We start from the raw sequence: 27,685 nt of genomic DNA, 5'->3' as shown, positions 1-27,685 counted from the left end.
TAGTTATCATGGAATTGTTGACTTTTATTTTCAATAAACTAAAAAACGTGCTTATTTTCGAGGCCTCATAATGATGTTGCACCTTGGGGCTCCAAAAGTATAAATGCGGCCCTGGACATTGCCTGTTTGTAATGCTAGCGGTGAACGCTCATTTTCTGTACTTAAACGCTTTAGAAATATTTACACAATTCGTTAAGTCTGATGCATTTGAGAAATTTGTCAATTATTTTCATAGAAAACGATATTGTTGAATTATTAGATTAGAAATGTATGATGCATAAGTTATATAGTTATAACTTATCTATCATACATAAGTTTATTTTTATTTATGAACATCTCAGTTACTGGATTTTGAAAATGGATAAAAAGAAATCGGGTTTTCGATATCGCAAACGTAAAGCGGAAAAGGAAGAAAGATTGAAAAAACAAGAAGGTGCATTTTTAAAATATCTTTGTCGTGAAAATCGTAATCGCATACAAGAAGAAAATCTTCAAGATTATTCGTTGGATAATTCGTCCGTAGTTTCGATTAATGAATTGGAGCAAAATTTTACGATACCAAAAATTGGATTAAAACGTCAAAGGAGGAATCTACAGATCATATGAGTATTGTTGATTCTGAAGCTGGTTGTTCTACAGATCCAATCATAAAAGGATTTGATTTTACAAATTTAAATTATTTGTTGTTTCAAGGATACTTGCAACAACATTAGTATTCTAGCTTGTATTTTTCAAACTGTTCTTGTAATACCACTGAAGATGGTCTGCTATTTCCAGACCGAAATATTTGGTTAATTAAATATCTTTCTTGTGATTACGTGATTATATCATTCAAATTTAAATTATAATGATCCAGCAAATTGGTGTCCTGTAAAATTTTCCAATACCAATCAATGACATCAGCTATTAGTTGAACATGGACCTGAAGAGATTCATAATTTTGATTTTCCGAATGATAACAATAATAGAAGATTCTCAATGACTCATTATACTCAAAGACTATTTAACGGTGGGACAATGCTGCGTTTGTGGTTATAGTATTCAAAATCCACGGATTCTACATTTTGCTTCTGCTGTTATTATTTGATCAATGTTGGATTAACCTTGCTGATTCTGGATTGAGGGACTGGAAAAATGCTTCTTCTATTTTAGCTGCGCATGAAAAAAGTCAAATACACGTTGAAAATTACCATAAGTGGAAAGAATTAGAAATTCGAATAAAAGAAAAGAAAACCATTGATGAAGAGAACTTGCTAGTTATAAGAAAAGAGGAGACACATTGGGTGCAAGTATTAGCATGACACTTTGCTTAGTTCAGGCGTTAGCCATTCAAAATTTATCATTTCGAGGAACAAATGAGACATTGTTTTCGCATGGAAACGGAAATTGTTTGAACTTTGTCGAATTTCTAGCCAAGTTTGATCCAATAATGAATGAACATCTTCGAATAATAAAATATAAAGATACATATGTGCATTATCTTGGAAAAGATATTCAAAATGAAATAATAAACATCTTCGCCAATGCAATAATTAACAAAATTTTAGAATCTGTTGTTGCAGCAAAATATTTTTCCATAATTATTGATTGTACGTTCGACATTGGTCACACGGAACAAATTAGTATAGTACTTCGATTCGTAGACATGTATCTACGAATTTCATGTGTCTATAGCCAGGAGATCCTTAAGATAGGTCTGGCTGCCAGCAGGTGCTCTAGCTCATTTAGCATTACCCAGGGTGCACTACGTGATGTGGAGGCGAGCTAATAATGGCACGGTTTCTATAAAAGAACACTTTTTGGGATTTATAGAAATAAAAAGTACCACTGGACTGGAGAATTTTTTTCAAATGAAATACTAGGAACTCTAGACAAATTTTCATTATCAATACAAGATTTACGTGGTCAAGGATACGATAACGCCAGTAATATGAAAGGTAATGTAAAAGGTGTGCAGCGACGAATTTCCAATATTAACCCGAGAGCAATGTATGTAACCTGTAGTTCACATTCACTAATTTAGTAATGAATTGCACTGCTATTCACTACTAAATTAGTGAATGTCCCTAAGGTATAATTTGTCCGATGTTTGCGAAGCACTGCAAGAAATATCTCAAGATGATAGTTTATGTGGATTAAGCGGAAATACCATGAAATTAGACGCAAGTAGGCTTCTTAAAACTTTAAGGAAGTTAAAATTTATCGCATCCTTAGTAATGTGGTATAATATACTTTTTGAAATAAACTTTACAAGTAAATAACTTCAGAATACAAGCCTTGATGTAAATGGTGCCATAAATTGTATTAATGATACAAAGAATTTCTTAATAAAAATCTGAAACTGTCTAACGCATTAAGAGTAAATGCACACTAGAAATATTATTCCTGAAGTATATCGCCAGAATAAAATATAATGCAGCCGTGCTGAATTCTTTCCTATTAGTATTAGTAGCAACAGGTCGGCACCCCTAATTAAGATCAAATCCACAACAATGGTGGTCGCATTATTATAATTAAAGCAAACAAGAAGAAAATAAATAAATATTATTTGCAGACTTAAACCTGAATATTAAGAGACGGACTTACCTTCATCAAAAGAATACTCCTTGCAAAAGAACGATCAAGCTCTCTCTTATTCCTGAAGTGAAGGCTAACAAGTTAAAATGCACTAAGCCACCAAGTGTGCTTCTGGTAGTACGAAATGAAAAAGGTCTAATGCATGTAAGCGTATAATACTCGTTACAATTTACGGGTGTTTCTAGATACGAATCATCCCTTTAATAGCACAGGCAGCGAGAGAGTTAAAATTTAAGTCTATCCTATGACCCAACATTCGCTCTCCGACAACTTCCTGGCAGATGTTTCGCCACGCTGTTAACTAAAACAAGGCGTTGAGCCCACCTTCCTTTGACGAATGGGGTGAAAGGGCTTTCCTTTCACACTAAACGAGCAACAACCAACTATTACCAGGAACCCCACCACACACACACACACACACACAGATTTCATTATTTTTTTTCCTCTTGAGAATCGAAAGTCACAGACTGCGCGTGCTTGCGAATGTTGCATTCTCTTCAAAGGCAGATGCATGAAATGAAATCATCGTTTTGAATATAGAATTTCGTATGTTCGTATAATGCACAGCATTCACATTCATATCACGGTCACGCATTTCACGTATCAGCGAGAGCTTGACATGGACGCTAGAGGGCGCAGATTGAACACCTGTTGCTGTATCTGTTTTCCTGTTCTAAACTTAAATGTAAGCAATTGCTTTAATATTATCACTTTAAAACGTGTTAAAATGAATCATCTCAGTAATCTGAAAAAGAAATACGCATTAATCATCTAAATCGATCGAGTGGTTCCTGTAAAACTATTGTGCTTCAAAATTCAAGCTACAGCAGGAAACAAGAAAAAAGACCATAGTCACTGACAACATATAATCCTTCCAGCCACTTGCTGAGACGACCGCTATCCTAACCTTAACGATACCATCTAATCCTCTTTCAAGGTCAACAGCCGATCATGTCCGTCGCCAACTGCAAAAGCAACAAAGGTAAGATAGACAAAAACGAAGTACTGCAATGTTCTCTTGAATGTCGCGAATAATATCATCCTGCATGTATAGGTGTAATCTAACTTTCGTGAAATGTGTAAAGCCAAGAAATTAAAATGGAAATGCCAGAGTTGTATTAATACTTCTCCGAAAAACGACCTTAAAACTATAAGTGAACTAAATAAAAGCAGCGCCGGTCTGGATTTAACTATACAAGCACGACGGAGAAGCTGACGTGAGGGTTTTCCTAAGAAACTTCATGGAACAGATTTTAGAAGACCTAAATGCCATTAAAGTTGAAATTAAAGACGATAAATCCGTGATAAGAAGGGAACTGGAAGTACTATTTAAGCCCTAAATAAATGAACTGAAGGCATCGCTGGAATATAGTTTTGCATGCATTCGAGATCTAAAGAACAAAGCCGAATGCAGTATTAAACTAAGTGAGGATCTGCGAACTAAAAACACAAAACTAACAAACGAAAATAAAATACTAAAAGCTTAAATGAACGAACTGAAATGGGAAGTTAATGAAATTCAGCAGTGCTCCAAGTTGAATAATGAACGGTTTACCAGAAGCTCAGAATGAAAACTTGCATACTATAACTGAAAAACTGGTGAATCTACTTGGAGTAAAAAGGGAAGACATCTTGCACACCCACAGAGTATCCACCAGCAGAAAAACAAATATCAAGCCAGTTATTATTCAATTAGAAAGCAAGAATATTAAAAATAAATGGATGACGAAGACAAGGAAACTCAAGAGTACAGCTCAACAATTTGATGAACAGTTAAATCCGGTGCTCGTCTACATAAACGAACACTTGACCAAACTCAGTAAGCAACTTCTTTATGAAGCAAAACAAAAGAGAGCAAGTGGTGCAGTCAAATATGTATGGATAAAAGATAGTAAACTATTCATGAGAAAGAACGACAACACAAAAGTGATACGGATAAAAACAGCGGACGACCTCAACGAACTCAGTTAAAGAAGGCACAAATCTAAATGTTACCTATGAATAACTGGAACTTTAATCAAGACCTAAATGGATTTAAGATTCCACTTGAATAACTTTGAGTCATATGCAACTGTAAACTGTAAAAACTATATAATTTAACTTCCGTAAAAATTTGTTTTAACACTACTATAAACTCATCCAAGAATTGTAACATATATCATGTCAATATTAGGTCAATAAGGTCAAATGTTGATAATTTAATGTTACTTTTCACAGAAATCCAATCATATATAGATGTACTAGCCTTAAGTGAAATATGGATCGAACAACTTGAGGTTCATCGTTATTCTCTCGCTGATGACGACACGTCTCATGATTGTCGCGACTATCATCTTTGAGATGGATTAATTCTATACGCTAGAAGAAATATTTATAAATTTCATAGACTGGAATCAAAAATGCAAGCGCTGAAACTGTAATGATTTACAACTACAGCAATGAATATACTTATATTTGTTATATACCGTGCACACGTGGCCCAGTTGATATCTTTCTATCAGAGCTAAATAATGTCCTGTTGTTGTCTTGTCTTGTCTTTGAAGAGTCCTAGATGCCTCCAGCGCGCTCATAGCACTGCCCCAGCCATGTCGATGATCCCGCTCGCACAGAGCTGCAGTTCAGGTCTAGGATCCACTTCCCGCAAAGCCGCTGCAGTTGCTGGACAGGCAAAGATGTGAGGGGGTGTCAGTTCAGTATTGGGCAGTTGACTCTTCATTAGAAAATTGGGTGAAGACGCCACGTTAGTCACCTTGAAAGCGGACCATACGAAATTTATTCAAGCGCTTCAAGTGTCCACGGGGAGCCTCGAGGAGGTGTGGTCTGACTTCTCCCACCCAAATAATGCCCTAAAAACCTTAAAACACGGCACTATTATACTGGTGCAGGATATAAATTTGGACCTTTATAAGAGTAATAGTAAAACTGAAGAATATAAAAATATATTATCTACTCTGGCAATACGAGAGACGCGAACAACTCAGCAAGTATCATTGATCACATATTCATAAGAAACAGAATGGCCTATGAGGTATCCTCTGCCATCTACTTGTGCAAAATAACAGATCATCATTCGATACTGTTGAAACTTTTCTTACCTGATAGCATTGACAAGAGCACTGCAGTTGCCACGTTAGTCTTAAATAATGAAGTCAGAAATAATTAGTCATAAATAATTCGAAATAGGTACCAATTATAATAAATTTGAGAACTACATAAAACATCATCAACTGCCCCAAACCGACATGCTAGACATAAATCAGCTATATCAGGAATTTACCAAAGTGATTAAATATGCAGACAAGCCTCAATGGCTCACTTTAGTTAGAACGGCCATGGCAAACCCAAGATACCTGATGCTGGACCATGCCTTACTTCATGTAATATACATCTGTTATACTATCTGTAACTGGTCCGTCCCCTTCTTTTTGGTTCTTTCTCCTCTTCTTGCTCCTTCCCCCAATGCTATTAGAGTATTCGTGGGCTAGAGTGAATTTTCCCTATCTTGCTAAGTCATTTCGTCTTATGCAGGCACCGAAGGAGGCAAGCTAGCCTCAATAGGTCCCAAGCCCGGATAAATGGCGAGGGTTGACGTCAGCAACGGCATCCGGTTGTAAAACTTCATTGGCAGCTCTACTTATTATCTAATGAGTCAAAGAGAAAGTGATATAAGTGCTAGGGCGTACCCCTTAAGCGGTGCCAGCCACATCGCCCTACAGCTGATAGAAGTGGACGAGGGCTACCGCATCAGGGTGCGGTTAAACAAGCGAGCCCAGCAGGCGGAGAGGATGTTGCGAGTGGGAACACTGAATGTTGGAAGCATGACTGGAAGAGGAAGAGATGTGGCAGACTTGATGAGGAAGAGGTAGTTGGAGATTTTTTTGTGTGCAGGAGACAAGGTGGAAAGGGGAAAAGGCGAAGAATCTGGGAGATGGATAAAAATTGTTCTACTCTGGAGCGAATAAAGAGGGAAGAAATGGTGTAGGAATTGTGGTGAGTGGCAGTATGAAGGCCGAAGTACTGGAAGTGAGTAGCAGGAACGACAGGTTCATAAGAATGAAATTGGGTCTTGGAGAAGAGCAAGTAGTCGTCTTATGTGTATATGCACCACACGTTTACTGTACAGCAGAGAAGAAAGATGAGTTCTGGAACATGTTAGATGAAGAAATGAGGGAACTGGAAGAAAACGAGATGGTGATTGTCGGAAGAGAATTGAACGGACACATAGGGAGACAGAATAGATACTGCGAAAGGGTGCATGGTGGCCATGGAGTCGGAATGATGAACAAGGAAGGAGAGGATTGTGGACTTTGCAGTAGCTTTTAATCTGGCAATTGTGAACTCGTTTTTCTACAGGAGGGAAGAACATTTGATAACATTTAGAAGTGGTATCAACAGTTCACAAATTGACTCCATTTTGATTAGAAGAAAACATCTTAAAGTTGTGACAAATTGTAAAGTAATTCCAACAAATCAAGTGGCACAGCAATACCGAATGCTGTGCTCAGACTTTAAAATAAGATCAAAGATAAGAAACTCTGGAAGCCATGGGATGAACACAATAACAGTAGACCTAGAACTGATCCTTGTGGTACAGCAGTGTCCTTAAATCTTGCAGACTAACAATGCCATATACCACTTTTCATATCTGTCTGTCAGCCGTCCTCACATTCACCCTATTCTCCAATTAATGTCTTCCATAGCATTCTACCATATTGTATTCTGTCAAAAACAAATTCCAAAAGTAGTATGCTATATCCAATCTCCTTGTTGCTGAAATATGGTCTCGTCTTAGAAAACCAATGCTTTTCATTGCGATGTAAAGATGAGATTACCCATTTCTGATTGTGAGTACTACCCATTGTTCCAATTTTTCGACATCTTTTTTTTTCTTTTTCATGATAGAAAACGCCAATAAAATATAGCACAATATTACAGTATAAGACTGAAATAAATTATAGTAAACTGATATTTTTAGAATAAGAACGAGAATAATTCTTCTTAACATTTAAGTCAATCTATAAAGATATAACTGTTTATTTGAAAACCACTATCCACACACAAAGTAGGCAAGTTATATATATATATATATATATATATATATATATATATATATATATATATATATATATATATATATATATATATATATATATATATATATATATATATATATATATATATATATATATATATATATATATATATATATATATATATATGTTAGAGATACCAAGCTATTTTAAATATAAACCTGGTTTTAATCCATTTCCCAAGTAAGCAAACAGACAAACAAGTCAAGTTTGCGCCTGCGAGTAGTACAAGTCTGGGTGACCCGCAAAGTAGTGCAAATCTTAGACAACTCGTGGTAAAGGTGGAATAAGATCTGATCACTATTCTTAATCTTTACCCTTAAAGTAAAGCACATCTCCTTGAGGAGATGTATGATGCATTAAACGCAAGGGGCCACTATCCAGGAAACTGGAACTGGAAGAAAACGTTTCGACCTTTATTGAGGTCTCGTCAGTGCTAGCCACACTAAGAAATACTAAGGTTTAAGTAATACAGAGCTTATAAGTATTTTACCAAAGCAAGTTACCATAAGGTGCTTTGATCTTATTAAATAACAATCTCAGGATGAGACACAGATGTAGAAAGTTTTTTACCTTAGGTATAAATACGTTAAAGATACCAAGCTATTTTAAATATAAACCTGGTTTTAATCTATTTCCCAAGTAAACAAACAGACAAGTAACTCAAGTTTGCGCCTGCAAGTAGTGCAAGTCTTTCAAAAGTCTTTTTCAAGTAGTCCAAGTCTTTCTTTTTTTCAAAAAGGAATCAATCCGAAGGATTTATGATCGGCATTTATATGCTATGAATCTTCTGAATGTTCTCAATCTTCTTTATGTGACACACATGCTGTGTGTGTGTGTGTGTGTGTGTGTGTGTGTGTGTGTGTGTGTGTGTGTGTGTGTGTGTGTGTGTGTGTGTGTGTGTGTGTGTGTGTGTGTGTGTGTGTGTGTGTGTGTGTGTGTGTGTGTGTGTGTGTGTGTGTGTCATGGAAAAAAGAAAGGGTTTGAAGCCCTGCGCCTTTTCATGAAGGTCGAGGTTCGAAATTATCGAGAAAGACAATTTCTTGCCCTCTCCTGGCATCAAACATCTATTTCTCTAACTACATCTCTCCTATTTTTTTCAAGATTAACAATTATTACCCTACATTAGCTCCGCAATGCAAACAATGTTAACTTCCTTTCTAGTGGCTTCGTTTTTAAAGGGATTCTGATATTGGTTCCATTTGTTCACTGAGAAATTTCCGCCTGTTGTCGTTATTAGCGTTTCTTCAACTGTTCTGATTGTAACCCGGCTCTTAATTTGTACAAATTTATTATCTGATGCCAGACTATATTATCTTTGCTTATTATATTGTCTACTTCCATATTTAATTTACCAACTTCATTAAAAAGTGGGCCTAAAGGCACAACGTTTAGTCAATTTTTTCGCTTGTTGATTAGCTGAAGTATTTCACTTGTTCTGCAGGTTCAACATTGGGAATGCAGTTGACGATTTCAAAGTGCTTGCCTATTTCCATAGTCTTGGACTGTTTTATTGCTGACTATCACTGCAAACTTCTTGTAGCAGTTATTCATTTCATTTAAAGAATCTTGAAGACTTATATTGTTCATTCAGGAGTATAATAACTGCATAAAGTAAGAAGATGCGTCGAGTGTTTCCAATTCTACGTCAGGTTTAATGCGACTTTGTTTCATACTGTGATTCACATAAACGATGAAGAAGAGGGGGAGAGGCTGTACGCACTTGTCTTGCTGGCTTTTACTTGAAACTATCTCTTTATATTTCATTGAATCCTTAAGATTTTTGAAAGACTTTCCTCTTTCTCGTATGTCTTTTCCAGATTTACAAAAAAACCTAAATACAATCCTTCTTATATTCTCATAATTTCTCAACTGTTCATGCAAATCAATGTAACTAATGTAAACTCTTATCGTGATAACCCTATTTTCCTGAACCCTTTTTGTTCTTCCATATTTCTCTTTCACAATTGCGTTTTAATTATTCTCAAGTAAGTTTGCATAAATCGTATTTGGAAGACACCAGTACTAGGATAGCTCTACAGTCAGCTAGACGACCAGCTTCTTAATTACGCAGTATAGCCACTGTAAAACGCTTTTTTTTATTTCTCCCTTTTGAGGATTTTGGCCAGAGTCACACTAGCTGCCTTTTCACATTTCAACTTTCTGATGATATGACGTTTTCTTTTGTCTACAACTGTTCTTTCTCACTTGAGTTTCTATGTCATTTTCATCATCTCTGATGCCTTTTACAAAACTCTTTCCTCTCTTTTTACTGTTCAAGAGTTATTCTATAACCTCCAGAACATTTCGCCACGTTCACGATATTTATCTTCTTATTATTCTTACGAAACTCTTCCAAAGGTTTTATTTAGCTACTTTTGCACATTGCTTTTCTTTCTTACATGTCTTTCTGTATTCTTGGAGAGCATCTGCTGACTTATTCGTCAGGAGCGTTTGTTATGTGCTATATTCCTGGACTACCACTTTAACTAATTGAGTCCTCCGTGAAGTTCTACTTTTCTGTCTTTAAAGACTTCTTCATCGAATATCTCCCTGTCCGAATCAGTCAAATGTTTCTTGAAAGTTTGCCATTCGGTTTTCAAGGTTCGGTTCTTCTTCTCAAACTCCTTCATTCGCCAGTCTACAGTTGACTTTCAGAAATTTCTTGATTCTAATTATTTTAACAATTTTCCTGCATTTCCTTTCTTTTCATTTCTTTCCTGCTTAAAACGAAATGGTCATCACTTCCTATTTCAAATCCTATTTTTTCTCTTCTGTCCTGAAACAAGTGAAGAAAAAAGTCGAATGGTGTAGAACACGCTACTGAAGAGTGCATTCTCTATCATCCGATTGCTCTTCTGATGCACTTTGCAGAGGATGCAAAAGGTTTTAAAACTAGTCGAGTGATTTATGAACTTTGGCTTATCTAAAAGACTCCTCTAAGATGCGAAAGCAGAACCTCTTTCGGAACTGATGTTTCAAAAGATATTACTTCATTTTTCTTCAACTCCCTTCGTTTCTTATCTCCCATGTAATTTCTTCCCAATGGAATGGCACATCACCTTAACTTTATTTGTATACATTTTAGTGATATTAACTCGGCATAGAAACACCGATCCATTTTCTAATTCAAAGGGAAAAAATAATCCCTATGAGGATAAGAATATTTCGTTGACTTAGCAAAATTTCAGGTTATTTATTGGAAATCGCTCTTTCAGTCCTAAAAAAAAAATGAGCGAACTCAAAATCCTATGGAATTTTTCTTTCTTCAGGAAAATAACAAGAGAGACAAATCTTGTGAAATATTTCTAGGTAATTATAGGAACTTCATTGTGAATATACTTGTAAAAACAGACAGTCACCACAAAAGACCAGATATAAGACATCATTAAAAGGGAACACTATAGTGTCAAGTTCTAAATGTTTGGAAGTTTGTAAAATAAAGTTAACATAAAAGTATAAAACCAGAGCTAATATTCAGTGAAATAATAATAATAATAATAATAATAATAATAATAATAATAAATCACTATTTATTAATCACTTCACACAAAATTTGTTTATTTATTTATTTATTTTGCTCAGTTATTCTGATTAGAATATGTAATAAAGGTATCATTTAATTAGAAAAGTAATGAAGTTTTTAAAATACATGATATAGAAAGAGTAAAACTGAGATTCCAGTAATTAATTACTTTAGTAACGTCAAAAAAATTATGAGTGCAAAATACCATGTCTTAGGGCTACTGTCGCACTACGTTTTGGAAATTAATAGAAGAGGATAGCGGCAACAAGCGGTGACTTTACTTTCCAAGATGTCACTAACTAGAGAACAACCACAAACATGGGAAAAAACATAGCCATGAGCCACAGTGCAAATGATATTAATGAAAGGGACAGAAACAAGGAACAAGAGTCAACTGCGTTTTCAGGTAATTAACAGCAATTCTGATCTTTAAGGGCTTGTGTTTGTGTGTGTGTGTGTTGTGCTATGGATATATGCTTACAATTCAACTATTCAGGAATAGCAATTTGCATTCAGAAGTTTGTTAGTTCCAAGAAGAGCCATTCTGGTGAGAAAGTAAGTTAATCTAAATTATCATTAGAATTTTTTCTAGACTGCATACGAATGTTCTTGTAATCCATTTTTATCTCCGTTTATTTTTTATTTTTAAATGCTATTTGGTTTTTCATTCAAAACAGACCTCATTTTTATCTCTAAATGCTGATGCCATCTCTTGACTCTAAACTAAAAATTCGAATAGCCAAAAACTTTGTAATAAAGTTAAAATTTAATTAGAAAAGTAATGAACTTTGTGATCTTAAAATTTTAGACAAATCAAAATATTTGGATCAGTTATGTATATGAAAAAAGTGTTTGTTTGAGAGACAGCAATGATAGCCTGTAATTAATTATTCAGAAAAGGTCTAAATGCTGCCAACATCTCTTGACTCCAAATAAAAAATTCCCATAATCAATAACAGGAGTGAAATACCACAAACCTATATTAGAAAATTCATGCTGCCACCTATAGGAAAAGACTTGCCAACACTTCCACAATCGAACTAAAGACCCTAACACATGACCTGATATCCCAGAATTCCATACTCTAACCATCACTTGAACCAAACACACAACTTGAGAGACAGAATGCTTCCAGTGCCTTGCTCTTAATCTAACCCATGACTGAAACCATATCTTCCCATGATTTAATGTCCCTAAGCATCGCTGAAAACAATTAATTTCACTTATTTTGTGACCACGAGGTGATCACATGCAGGGTGACCAGTCATTCGAGGACGTCTGTTAGAAAGGGATATATGTGGAATTATAAGACTGGTAATTACGAAAAGCTCAAGGAACAGCTTGCGATAATAAATTGGAAAAGAGGAACTGGATGGAAAAGATATCAATGCTGATTGGGCCATACTCAAGAACCATTTGGTGGAGGCAATATCAGAGTGTATTACAAGGCTCAAGAGGGTAAATAGAGTGGGTGTAAAACGGATGAATCAAGAGATAAGGTATGCAATATGGAAGAAGATGGTATTATGGAAGAAACACAAAATGAGTATTTATAACAACCAGTTGCATGAGAGGTACAAAGAGCAGGCGAGGAAGGTGACTAGCTTGAAAAGGGTAGCAAAAATGCAGTATGAGCAGCAGTTAGCTAAAGCGGCCAAAAAAATCCTAAGGAGTTTTTTCGATGTGTCGCCAGTAGCAGAAAGAATGATTATGGTAGGATGGGATTGATTGGTTAAAAACGGAGGAATGATAACCGCTATTGTCGATATAGTTGAGATATTTAGTGAGCAATTTCTAAAGGTATTTCATTCTTGTGAATGTGGCATCATGCAGAAATTGAAAGCAGTGGGAAAGGAGGAGGAGGAGGAACTGTTAGTAAGTGAACAGGAGGTATATGAGGAATTGAATAGACTTGAAGTAAATAAGGCTATGGACTTGATGCTATTTCACCACGTGTCTTGAGGGAATGTGCCAGAGAGTTAAGAACAGCTTTAGTATATCTTTTCAACATGGGTCTCTCACTGGGTCAAGTTCCAAAAGATGGAAAGAGGGTAAAATTGTTCCAATTCATAAGGGAGGTGATAAGAGTAAGGCTTTGAATTATAGACCAGTCTGTGTGTCTCGAGTTGTGGTCAAGGTATTAGAGAAGTTAGTTTGGAATAAGATTAAGAATTGGGTTGACAACAGAAAAATACTCTTTGGCGGCCAGCATGGATTTACTAAAAGAAGATCGTGCTTTAGCAACCAGCTTACTTTTTATAATAAAGTGACAAATGAGTTGGATAAGGGTATTGCATATACAGTGGTATATTTATATTTTGCAAAGGCGTTTTATAAATTGCCACATGACAAGCTGGTAATTAAATTGCAACGGATGGGGCTGAACAGTAGATTGGTTGTCTGATAGGTATCAGCGAGTTGTCTATGGAGGAGCGATATCCCAGAAGAGGAAAATTACTAGTGGTGTACCTCAAGGGTCTGTTTTGGGTCCATTGCTGTTTAATTTGTATGTAAATGATATCTGGAGAGGTCTGAATGGTGACGTGCAGTTGTTTGCAGATTATGCAAAGTTGGGCAGAGCTATCAGGAGTAGTGTAGATGCTGTAGCTTTGCATGAGGACTTGAATACACTGTCTGAATGGGTAAATAAGTGGGGATGTCAATTCAATGTTTCAAAGTGTAAGGTTTTGAAATTTGGGAAGCAGAGATGGGATGTAAAGTACACAATCGGTGCGAATATCTTGGAAGAGGAAGAGGAGATGAAAGATCTGGGAGTGATTGTAGACAAGGACCTAAAATTTCGGGGATATGTTACTAAAATTGTGAAGACCACACAGCGGATAATGGGAATGATGCGGAGGACATTGACTTGTAGAAGTAAAGTTGTTATGGTTCCTTTGTATAAGGCTTTGATCAGGCCACATATGGATTACTGTGTACAGATCTGGTCACCTGGTTTTCAAAAAGATGAAATTGCGTTGGAAAAATTTCAGAGGCGATTGACTAAGGTGGTTTCTGGTCTCTGGAATGTAGAGTATGAAGTCAGATTGACAAAATGCAATTTGCAGAAATTGGTGGATAGAAGGAGGAGGGGGGATATGGTTGAGACATATAAGCTGTTAAGTGGTTATTACCAGATTAACGTCGGGGAGGTTTTGCACAGAATGGGTGAGGATAGCAGGAGAACAAGAGGTTGTTCCTGGAAGCTGTATAAGGAGGGTGTGAGCAAGGGAGTGAGGAGAAAGGTTTTTTGCATGGAGAGTGGTGAGTGATTGGAATGCTTTGCCCGAGAGTGTGGTGTGTGCAGAGACTGTGAATATATTTAAGGCAAAGTATGATAAACTGTGTATAACAGTGGATCTCCCACGATGAGTCTTTGACTCCATGGAGATTTTTATAATAATAATAATTATCATTTTTTTTTCACATCACAATGTTTAGTTTCTAAATGTCGTTGTAGTTTCGCAGGTTTCATGCATTCAGTCGACAACACTTCATAACATAAAACACATTGAGGTTTCCGTTCACTTTTATCTCCACACCAAGTAAACCTGAATTCCAAATATGAACTGTTATATTTCCTACTGTATTTTTTCTTTGAACTGCTTGTTTCTTCTACTTTAATAGTATCAGATTTACTCGCCGTTACAAACGTATATCACAATTACGATTAGCATCAAATGTTTCGTTTGTTTTTCTTTTCAAAATACTAGTTCTAAGCCACTTTTCCATTATTAAAAAATGTTTCCTAAAATATATAAATAGTGGGGTTAACTCACGACACACTTTGTCCAAGTATTACTTAGCACTTCTGAAGCGATATGAGCCTTGGTTGAAGGAGGAAAACCTTCAATGATAAAAATCAATAAATAACAAGCAGTTGGTTGAAATGTGGATAACACTTGTTTACTTCAAATCTGACAAAACAGAAAAGGTGGAAGCAATAAACCCATATTGTTGCTTACTTCACCCCCCTTTTATTACTCGTCATATACTTTTATTCTGCCGCTATAATAATTTGCAGCGACAGAATATTCTTGGAATGAACATTCTGCCATTATTTTATTTTTTTTTAAGTATTCATTTTATTTCAATAATTTTTACTTATTCAATTTTAATTGGTTTTGTTTGGATAATTAAAAAATGTTTATTTATTTATTTAATTCAAGTCTGCCTGCAAACCACCTCTCCCATTGTCGTGGACCACAAGTTGAGAAACACTGCCTTAGATCATTTCCACCAAGAGTAGAATCCTCGAAATCAACACACGGCTGAACAGGGCGGTTGCATCATAGGTCCAATTTCCAGCAAAGAAGTGACATTATCTCCCCCACCCCTCCCAAAGAAAGGTGGTTGCAGTTTTTGTGCTGAACAGCGTGAATAACGATAATCTCTTATTTTCATGTAAATATATAATATTGTCCTATAGCAACTGCTATGTTCTTATACAGTATCATGTCAAAATAACTGTTAATGGCATGAAAAAATGTAATTCATATCATAACAACTGTTATTCCTGTGTAATATACCTCAATAAAGAATGAGCATGTAACCTCTCTGCCTGACTGCGGAGAACCAAAAACCAGTTAATCCTGTACATAAGATTGTTATTTTTAATATATATATCATCTCATCTCATCTTCCTTATTCTTCTTTTACCTTGCGGAGTCGCGGATTTATTAATCATCGAACCTCAACCATTCTCGCGATAACGTGGTCAGCCCTATGCCCTAGTTTATCCTATGTCCGTAGTTCAGTCGATATAAATGAAGCCCTTTATGTAGAAAAACCTGGATGGGAATCCCATGAACGAAGAGCATAATTTTTATCAATCCTCTTCAACTGAAGGTGAGTTAGCAGGATAATACGGAGATGGATGGGCTTTTCCTCTAAGTTCCATGAACACAAAATAATACGGAAATGAAAGGCAATAAGAAACCACATTGTTCTATAATTATTCCCTATTAAAGTAGCATTGCTACTATCTCACGAATAATTAGGTTGAGGAGAATGAGGGAGAAATAGCATTAATCATTATCAGTGCTACTACTGCTAATAATATGATTATGATAATATTGATTGTTTATGATAATATGATTAATTAATCCTTTGGATTAAAGGATTTCTCAGAGTATAATAAAATATATAGGCATTCAGAGTAAAACCTATGATTAAATAGCATAGATGTTTGTTGAAATATTGGCAAACGTTTTTAAAAAATTCATTCCTGAAGGTTTTACAGTCATGTTTCAGTTATTCAGTCTTGTTTCTTTCATTCCCGAGCGACGAGAAGTGCCCTATGCCCTTATCTCACAAAGGTTCTCGTAAGCAAATAATTGCAGTTAATAAGAGGAGAATTAAGCTTAGAATACTGACGAGTATGCACGTGGGTACATTTCTGGGTTTTGAGAAGGTGATCGAGGCATCTTTTTTTGTTTGTTTTTTAAAAAGATAAAATATTCTCGAAAACTAATAAAATGGGAACGATGAATAAATAATCTGAAAAAAAAATACAAAGCTTTGGGAAGGATGCTCATCTGTTGTTATATTTAGATGAGGAGCGGATGGGAGTCGCATTCAAACTTCTGAAGGATGCCAGTGGTCGACCACAGTTAGAAACACGCAGTGCTAACAGAAAATAGGATTGGGTTTGAGTTGTTTTGAATTAAGGCCCAAGCAACTGACCTTAAACGACAGCATGTTTTTCTGTGCGGTTCGCTTATTTTTCGGTTAGAAAAACCGAAGTTTCAGGGATGAAAAAATCCTTTCCTCCTCGTATGATACAGGCGAACTCACCTTCAGGTGAAACTCCCTGATAAAGGCTCTTGGCAGCCTTCATAAACGTAGGGCTCTGAAGTCCTTTTCAGCAGTTTCATGAAATGAGCTGTAGAATTTTTCTATTCTCAGTTTCTGTAGTCTTGTAGATAAGTTTAGAATGGATGAGCTTTTTTATATATTCACACACCCAGGCTTTCGTAATTTTCTACATGAGATGTTTTTTAAAGGTGATTTTTATGTTTTGGAGTTTTCGAGTTCACAACGTGGTTTTATAACATATTACCAGAAGTTCAATGTGTTTCCCACATGTAAATATCTGCCGCGTAATGCTTCATCGAATCGACCTTTTTTTGTATTTCATACCTTCTTTTCACCCGCAACATTTGGGTTGAAATTCACACATTTCACTTAATAAATTGTGTTTAAGTATTATATATAAATGAGGGAAGTGAAAGTTTCATTGCTGATAACTAAAATAACGCCTGGTGTGAAATGTAATGGAAGAAAAACCACGAATTTGCCGATAAAAATTTCAAAAAGTACATTTTCCCAATTTCTGAAAAACGTCCATTAGGTATTGACATATAGCAGTCAATACTAATATAAAATTTCACAAAAGCGGTTACCATATGCGAATTTACTTCTTGATATACTGACTGTTTAAATGCAAGCACAAGCACTGAATTCTTGCAAATGCGATTATTAAGTGCGAAATACAAGCCTTCAAAAATGTATCGGTGGTAATTGATGCAATTTTCCTACAAGCTGTGCCAGTATTAATTACAGTCTACTTATATCAAGTTCAGGCTTTTACAAGAAAACATTCTCCGTTCCATCAAGCAGTTAACTTTTAACCCTCGGGAGTTCGCAGTGGTAAAAATTGCACCGTAGGGGCAGTATATCTGAGATATGCATGTATTTGCCTACCAATCTCTTAATGTTATTTTTAGCATACTTCTCCATGCGATGTTTGTGTTGTTCTCAGCTTTTTGTTTTAGGGTTTCTGTTAAAGTCCATGTTTTCCTCCGTATGTTAGGACAGGAAGTATGCACTGGTGGAAAGCTTTTCTTTTTAGACTCATGTGAATGTCAATTCTGAATACGTCTCTCATTTTCCCATAAGCCCTCCATCCAAGGTGAATTCTTCATTCAATCACTTTTCTCTGGCAATCCTGAAATAATAACAATTGGGTCAAATATACAGTGCATATGAAGTAACTTGTTCTACTTCATGATTTTCAACTTTGACAGTTCTATAGTTTATGTATTTATTCATCATTATTTTTATTTTTTTCCCGATTATTTTTAATCCAATTACATTGGAGGCTTCATTTTGTTGATTTAGCCTTTCTTCCGGATCTCCAAGATTATCTGCTATTAGGACAATATCATCTTGCAAATTTCAGATGACGCCACTTTCCTTCTTTAGGTTTATTCCTTTTGTTTCCCAATCAAGGCTTCTAAAGACTTCCTCTAGTGCAGCTGTAAATAATCTGGGAGATATGGTATCGCCTTGCCAGATGCCCTTTTGTATTGGGAACTTTTCACTGTTTTTATATAATTTAATTACAGAAGTTGCATTATTGTAAATATGTTTAAATGTTTCAATATATGGTTTCTCAGTTCCCTTGGTTTCAAGTGCTTTTATTATTGCAGATGTTTTATCTGAATGAAATGCTTTTTCGTAGTCTATGTAATCTTTTCGTAATCTTTTTCGTAGGCCAGATATAAGGGTTTATTGAATTCAATAGATTTTTTAATGAGCTGTCTTAATGTGTGAATATGGTCCAAAGTATTGCAATTCTTTCTAAATCCTGCTTGTTCACAGGATTTCATTCCCTCTAGTTCAGATTTTATTCTATTACTTATAATTTTTGTGAATACTTTATATATGGTGGGGGCTTATAGGCCCGTAGTTTTTAATTTCTTCCTTATTGCCCTTTTTAAAAATTAATGTTTCAAAATTCCACGTACAAACTTTGAGGGGAGGTAGAAAACATCAAAATCAATCATATGGAAGGTACTAACAGGGGCACAAAGATACAGAAATAACACAAGGCAGTAAGCTGTGCGCTAAACTTTATTAGGCGTAACTGAACAGTTCAATACTAGTTGGATACATAATATGGTTTCACATCAGGTGTGTGAAACGAAGGACATGCGTAAAACGACGCATGTTCTTCGTACGACGTCGAATGCTTGAATGAGGAGGCCCCAATTGCTCATCTGGAGCAAGTGACAGCTGGCGAACAGCGCCACCTATCACTTTCGGTGGCGCTGTTCGCCAGCGAAATATATATATATATATATATATATATATATATATATATATATATATATATATATATATATATATATATATATATATATATATATATATATATATATATATATATATATATATATATATATATAGGATGCAGCACATTCTATGGGAACAGAGTGTTTTCCATTCGGTGTGTAGCTCTAGTTGTCTCTAATTACACTAATTGTTCCTAAATATACACAAAAGTGTACTGTATTTAGTGATAAAAAAGACACTTTTTTTTTTTTTCGGCTTTTGCAGTATAGCATCTGTTGAAGTTGGAGTTTTTTTTTAAACGGTATGCGGATATTTTCATTCTAGTTTCGGAAACAACAAAAGTACTAAAAATTATTTATCTATTCCTGAATAAAAATGAATACGATTTTGTATTATAATAGGTTTTTGATATAGAGCAAAATACTAGCATATGTGAGATATCTATTACTTATGAGACAGAAGAGCCACTGACACTAAGAAGAAAAAACAACTAATGAATGTGGGATTCCCAAAAGTGTAGGATTCCAGAACAGTTATTAAACAACAATAGGAATTATATTCAAAAAAAGCCAAAATAATTGTTAAATGGATGAATAGGGAAATTAAGCAGGAATTGCAGGAGAAGAGAAGATTATGGAGAAAATATTAACTTCGAAGATATGAACAGTTGCCAGAAAATCTATAAAATGCAGGCAAGAAGAGAGACATTTATAACAAGAAAGGCGAAATTAGAGTATGAGAGGAGACTAGCGAAACAGGCTAAGAAAATCTCCAGAGAATTTTTCTGTTATGCAGCTAGCAAAAGAAAGAATGATTATGGGAAGATAACTGGATATGTGACTAAGGATGGCGCAAAAGTGACCAAGGAATAAGTTATTGTGGAGTTGGTTAGTAATCATTTTGCTAAGTTTTTTTTATACTGATAGTAATGATATTATTTAAAGAAAACAGAAAGGTGCAGAATCAATACTTCAACCTAGTTCCTTGAAGGTCAATGAGGTAGAAGTGTTTGATTGCTTAAGTCATATTGATGTGAATAAGGCTATTGGACTAGATGGAATTTCACTACGTTTTATGAAAGGATGCGCTAAGGAACTGACACTTCTGTTAACTCGGTTGTTTATTGAGAGTCTAGTGTGCTCAACAATCCTTAATGAGTGGAAAGAGGGCAAGATTGTTCCATTGCATAAAAGTGGAAGCAAAACGGATGTTTCAAATTACACACCAGTTTGCATTTCTGGAGTGGTTGTTAGTTAAGATCTTGGCGAGATTGGTTAGGAATAGAATACAAGATTGGGTGGACAAGGAAAACATCCTGTATAGAGATTAGTATGGGTTTGTTAAAGGAAAGTCTTGTTTAATAAATTTGCTTGCATTTTATAATAAGGTGACTACCGTTCTGGATGCAGGCGATTCGGATAGAGTGATACTTTGGATTTTAGAAGGCATTTGACAGGCTACCAAATAATAAACCGGTATATAAGTTAAGGCAAATGGGACTGGAAAACCTGTTGGTTAATTGGATAACAGACTGGCATTCTAATCGATATCAAAGTATTGTGTATAGAGGTGCCACGTCTCTCAGGAGGAGAGTTACCAGTGGAGTCCCACGAACATTTCATAAAGGTGTTTCATCCTCGTGAAAATAACATCCTGAAGAACTGAAGGACAGTGGGAAGGGTGGATGAAAACTGATGGGGAGTGAGTTGGAGGTATACATGAGGAATTGAGTAAACTGGATATCAATCAGAATGTAGTACTTGTTGATATATCACCACTTGTCTTCTGGGAATGTTTCAAGGTGTCAACAGCTTTAATTAACCTCTTTAACACGAGTCTTACATTTTACCAAGTTCTGAAGAAGTGGAAAGAGATGAAAACTGTTCTTCTTCATAAAGTGGGTGATAAGGGTATGGTTCGAATCATTGGCGCACCCAGGGAGGGGGACAAGAGACCCTGGTCTCCCACAAAAGAAAAAGAAAAAAACACTAGAAAAATTTCCAAAAATCATTTCCTAATTAAAATTATTATTTTTTTAAATTTATGTTGTGTCGTGTCTTGTTTGAAGTTGAATGTGGCCCGCGAGTCTGAAAAGGTTGCCGACCCCTGTTCTAACGGAATAGAAATGGAAGGTTACAATATTTTTCTGAGGAAACAAAGGAAAAGAAGGGAGGGAAAGTGCTGCTGATGATAGCAGGAGAATTATGTCTACGCAAGGTACACTTAAAAGAGGGAAACTGCGGCAATGGTTATGAGGCAGTGTGGTGGAGGTTGAGAGAGGAAGACATATTTAGTTGGATGTTGCTATAGGCATGAGGATGTAGAGAGTGGTGATCAATAAATGTATAAACAACGTTTCTAAATACCTTTTTTAAATAACGAAACCTGTGGTGCGATCATAATCAAAAGAAATGCACGTAGTAAACACAGTGAAAATTATTTAATTGTAAGTATTTCATCCTAAGTATCTTAGGACATCATCAGTACAGTAGTTTAAAACAATAATAGGAATAACACACAGTTAGGGCGCATGATTACAGTAGAATCTCATTAAACGTGCGTAACGTGTTGCAGAAAAAAAATTATTTAACACACTTTTGTATGACAATTTCCCATACTTTAGGAATAGTAAAAACGTCGTTGCGGTTTAAGTTTGGTCTGTGTAGTAGGGCTTCAGAACTTTCTTTGTATAAACGTTCATGTTTATATAAAGATCTATGTAAAAGTTCAGACTTTTCCCAATGGATCCTATGGTTTGGATTTTCAATTCCGTGTTGAGAGAGGCCAGATTTCTGCGGTTTAAAATGACGAGTGTGGTCTTGATATTCCGAGATGCGTTTCTGAACAGACCTACCTGTCTGTCCAAAGTAACACAATTTACATGAGCATGCAATTTCATAAGCGCCAGGCAACATCAAAGGTGAGAGTTTGTCCTTAGGAGAAGGTAACAAGTTGTAAATTTGGTTGATAGGTTTGTAAGAAGTGGCAAAATTGTATTTCTTCATAATTTTAGAAAGACGTTCGGAGATGCCTTTGACGTAAGATATGGGAATAGTATGGACTTCTTCCTGTCTGGTTTGATATGTGTGGAGAATTGACTGATGATTTTTTGAGTTGTGTTCGGATTATATCCATTTAGGATGGGTGTATTTTTGATTAATTCTAATTCCTGGTTTAAAGATTCTTCAGAGGAGCAGAATTTGTGTGCTCTGGAAACTAGTGATTTAATAATGCCAGATTTCTGAGATGGATGATGAGCAGAAGAATTGTGAATGTAGCGACCTGAGAATGTAGGCTTGCGAAAGACAGACGTGGTGATGGAATCGTCTTCTTTTCTTTGGATGTGTAAATCCAATAAGGAGTTACCCTGTGAAGATTCGTTTTCTAACGTAAAGTTGATGCAATAAAAAAAAAGTATTATTTTTTTCTGTAACACGTTACGCACGTTTAATGAGATTCTATTGTAATCATGTGCCATAACTGTACGTTATTCCTATTATTGTTTTAAACTACTGTACTGATGAGGTCCTAAGATACTTAGGATGAAATATTTACAATTAAATAATTTTCACTGTGGTTAATACGTGCGTTTCTTTTAATTAATCATAATCAACTTGAGTTAATGAATTAAGGAAGGATAATTATTATGTGGGATTTTAATTATGGCAGTATAGTTTGGAATGAAGAGATAGTATTCGGGAATAAGGAAAATGAATTTATTGAGCTATTGAAAGAAAACTGCATTAGGCAGCGAGGCTGAGAGTTTTAAATCTGATCATTTCATCAAAGGATGAAATTGTGAGAGCGGTTTCACTCTTTCCTCCGGTTGATGAGCGCGATCATGAAGTTATCACTAGGTTGTGGTTAGCCTTATGCAGACTTCTGTGAAGAAGTCTGCATAAGGGAAATTAAAATGAATTAATGGGAAATTAAAAGAGTGGTGAGTGTGACAAGCTTAGGAGACAGCTTGGAGCTATAACATGGAACGAAGAGTTGAGCGGTAAAGCAACAATGCGGCATGGGAACTGACAAAGAAATACATGACAGCACCAATATGTGAATGTATTCCGAATGTCAAAGGCTCAATGCGGTAGGTGTAAAATGGATGAATGATGGGCTTAAGCATGAAGTCTGGAAAACGAAGGTACTTTGGAGACACTACAAGATAAATAATGGTAATAATCAGGTACATGAAGAGTATAAAGAACAAGACAGGAGAGTGTGTCAGTAAGGAAAACAAAAGTGGAGTATGAGCAGAAATTGGCAAATCAGGCGAAGAAACTTAGAGAGTTTTATAGATATGTGGCAAGTTGAAGGGAGAATGATTATGGTAAGATGATGTTAATGGATGAAAGTGGTAGAATGGTAATGTGCTGCAGAAGACATTGTTGAGGAATTCAGTGATCAATTTTTAAGGGTGTTTTATCCTGATCAGGGTGGCATCTTGAAGAACTCAAGTTTAGAGGACACGGGAGATAATTGCTTAATTGTGAATGTGCAGAAAGTGTTTGAGGAAATAAATAAACTTGATGTCAATAAGGGGAATGAATTCGATGACATATCACCACTCATCTTAAGGGAATGCTCCACTTAATTGGCGGTAGCATCGGCATACCTGTTTATTAAAAGTCATGCAATCACACAGGTTACAAGGGAGTGGAAGGAGGTAAAATTTTTTTGCTGCATAAAGGCGGGGATAAGACCAAAGCTTCAAATTATAGGCCAATCTGCATTTCTGGAGTTGTGGTGAAGATCCTAGAGAGATTTGTGAGAAGTAGGATGCAGAAATGAGTTGGTAACAGCAGTATTCTCTGTAGTTAACAGCATGGGCTTGTTAAGGGGAGATCATGTTTCACTAACTTACGTATGTACTATAACAAGGTGACAAATACCTTGGACAGAGGAGATGCATACATAGTGGTGTACTTGGATTTTGCAAAGGCTTTCGTCAGACTGCCACATGACCAACTCTTAAAATAATTGAAACGGGATTGGATAACAGACTTCTCAGTTAGATCAGAGATTGGCTGTCAGATAGGTATCGCAAAGCTTATATGGGGATGCAGAAACCCGAAAGCGTAAGGTCACTACTGCAGAGGACACATTTGGGACCAGTGTTATTGAATTTGTGTGTTATGATATCGGTATGGGTTTAATTAGTGATATGCAGCTGTTAGCAGACTATGCAAAGTTAGGGAGAGCAATGCATACACAAGCAGATGTTATGGACTTACAGCAGAACTTGAATAGATTGCATGATTGGACAGATAAGTGGAACTATCAGTTCAGTGTTATAAAGTGTAAGGTTTTGAAATTTCGTAAGCAACGATGGATTCTAAAGTATACTCTTGGTGGGGTAACTTGAAAGGATATACGGGAAATGAGAGTGGTGGTAGCGGACAAGGATCTGAAATTCAGGGTTCAAATTGTATGAGTTGCGAAGTCATCACATGAGAAAATGGCAATGATGCGGTGGAACCTGACATGCAGAAATAAAGAAGTTATGGTCTCATTGTATAATGCCCTTACAGGCCGCGTATGGATTATTGTGCCCAGATTTCGTCGCAGGGTTTTTATGGTGACGGAGATATGTTGGAAAGGGCACAGAGAAGATTCACAAAGGTAGTCAGCGGTCATTGGAATGTGGAGTATGAGGACAGATTGAGAGAATGTAAGTTGCAGAGTCTCGTGAATAGCAGGAAGAGGGGGGGTGGGGGAATGATTGAGACATATAAACTGGTCAGAGTTGTTATCAGGTTGAGATGGAAGAAAATTTTCATAGATTGGGAGGGGAGGGCAGTAGAACAAGAGGCCATCGCTAGAAATTGTATAAGGCAGCACTTCCCAAACCGTGGGCCGCGGACCCCTTGGGGGAAGTAAGTTTTATTGAGGGGACTGTGAAATAATGAAAACAAATTGAAAATGTTTTAAGACTAAGTAGATTTTTTTATCTTAAAAGAAACGTATTTAATTTTTATTATTTCTTTTTTGTTATTTTTTATATTTTAATGAAAAAAAAATCACGTATTGGTGCGGGTTCGCAAATTTTTCTTCCTGCGTATTTCGGCGCTTAATGAATATTAGTAAATCTATGCTTATTCATATAAGTTTCATTTCAAAGCAGAAATCTAAGAATTGCAGTTTCAAATATTTCATCTGATATTGGTGTAGCAGTATTGAAACACATCCATCGCATTAAATTGTTATTAAACTTCTTTTATGTTTTTAATTCTTTCCTTATTACTAATCGTTTTACGTTTCATGTGCTTGTACTTCAAATGTACAATAACAATATATCTATCTATATAAAAATATGAGATAATGTGCCACATCAAATGTGTATGTAAGATGCTAAAAATGTAATATTTGCATTTGATTTACAATATTCGCTGTGTATGTTTTGTATTGAATATAAATACAACAAAAATATTATTATAATATATGTGTATATTACGAATTTTTTTCGAGGGAGGCCGTTAAATATTTTAATTTTTCCAAATGGGGTCCTGACATCCAGAAATTTGGGAAGCACTGGTATAAGGAGGGTGTGTGCAGAGGAGTAAAGAGAAGCTCCTCTGCATGGAGAGTTGTTTGCATTTCCTGAGTGTGTTGTGAATGTAGTCACATTGAATCAATTTAAGGCACAGTTCGATGAGCTTTGTGTGTGATAGTGTGTAACTTCCACGACGAGTCTCTGACTCCAGTAATAATAATAATAATAATAATAATAATAATAATAATAATAATAATAATAATAATAATAATAATAATAATAATAATGCCCGGAAGGAACACGGCATTGTCGTGACGGTGATGCTTGCGTGCTTCAGTGATGTTGAGAGCTATTTTGGCGGTAGCATAGCTGCCAGCAAGGCCACCCTTGTCAGATAGGTCTCAACTGAGGAGCGAGACTAAGAGTGTTCCGTCCCCCATGTTAATGGGGAAAAGAAAGAAGAGATCCATACCGAATCAGTCGACGCCCAGATCATCAAGGACTGCGTCAGATATTGGAGATCCTGGGCATCAAGCGACAAGTGAGCTACAGGACCCATCTCTCCTTGCTGGGAAATCAGGGCAGGAAACTGAAAAGCGACTGGAAGAAATCAAACGTAAAAAATGGACTGTAGAAGGAAACAGAGAAATTATGAAATGTTTTTTACAGAACAACACCAGAAAAACGAGGTTTTAGAAAGCGTATGCATTTAGTTTGGAAAAAAAAAATTCCCAGAATGTCTGCAATAACCGAACAAAGACTTATGGACAAAAATAATTTCATTTTCCGTAATAAAATATTTACTGAACTTGAGCTGCAAGAGTTACGTAATAAACTAACAACTCCAGTAACAGCGAATCATCAGGAGGTAGCTACATCAGACTTTGGAATTCAATTCAATAAGCATCAAGCTTACGACATACATCAGCGTGTTTTGACAGAAGTACAGAGTAAAATGAAGTCAGGGATATTGGAACACATGAACTCAATAACTGACCGTATCAGACAACCACCTTTAAAAGCTTTACAAAAATCTAAGCTAAAACAGCTCTTCTTAGACGCAAATACTGTAATTTAAACCATCTCAACCAACACTATAAAGGAAACAAATCACCTCCTATACAGCACAGCATATATCATTTTAGTGAAGCTTGGTTGCAAACCAAAAGAGCAAAAACTGAGGACGAAGCAACCTGCACCATGGAAAATCCGGTTAGAACGAAAGGTCAACGTGGAGCTGATTCCAGCAAGTTAATGAAGCACGGCAGAAAAATAATAACATCAAAAACAAACTGATTAACACATATAATTTGGACAAAGAAAACCATTGCTGAAGTTACGGAAGAGCTAAAATAAATAATTACTGCGACTGCACAGAAAATTAAAAGATATGAAGCAAGAAGAAACCAATATGTACAAAATATGCACTTTCGAGAGAACCAACGTCAATTCTTTCAGTCTCTCCAGAGAAATACAAATGGAAACAGTCATTCACCAGAAATAGAAGAAACACCCAATTTTGGAAGACAGTCTGGGATAATCCTATTGAACACAATCAAGATGCTTCATGGATTAAAGAGATAGAATCAGAGAAACAAAAAAAAATGCAAAATGTCATTGTCACTAAAGAAATGGTCAGTTCTCAAGTTAGAAATTTAAAAAACTGGAGTGCACCTGGCAAAGACGAACTGCATGGATTTTGGTTAACACTTCTAATCAGTCTACATGATCGAATGGCAGAACAATTTAATTATTTGTTGCAGTCAGGTCAGTGGAAGACTGGATGATATCTGGGCGCACATTTCTCTTCGTGAAAGATAAGGATAAGGATGCAGACCAAAGTAACTATCATCCAATAACATTGCTACCAAATATGCTTAAGCTGTTCACTGCAATCATAGCATCTCCCATATACCACTA

General features: G+C 35.9%; 1 protein-coding gene across 1 annotated transcript; it reads left to right on the top strand.

The window, feature by feature from the left end:
* The first annotated feature begins 4,119 nt into the window (after positions 1-4,119).
* LOC150092091 (uncharacterized) lies at positions 4,120-4,548 on the top strand. Its single transcript, XM_090415316.1, has one exon. The coding sequence runs from the start codon at positions 4,120-4,122 to the stop codon at positions 4,546-4,548; it is 429 nt and encodes a 142-aa protein (XP_090271442.1).
* The last annotated feature ends 23,137 nt before the right edge of the window (positions 4,549-27,685 follow it).

This window comes from Typopeltis vanoorti, unplaced genomic scaffold (assembly GCF_054136105.1).
Source record: "Typopeltis vanoorti isolate ZY-2024b unplaced genomic scaffold, IOZ_Tvanoo_1.0 HiC_scaffold_724, whole genome shotgun sequence".
In the NCBI taxonomy this organism is placed as follows: Eukaryota; Metazoa; Arthropoda; class Arachnida; order Uropygi; family Thelyphonidae; genus Typopeltis; species Typopeltis vanoorti.
This window is presented reverse-complemented; position numbering and strand designations above follow the sequence as displayed.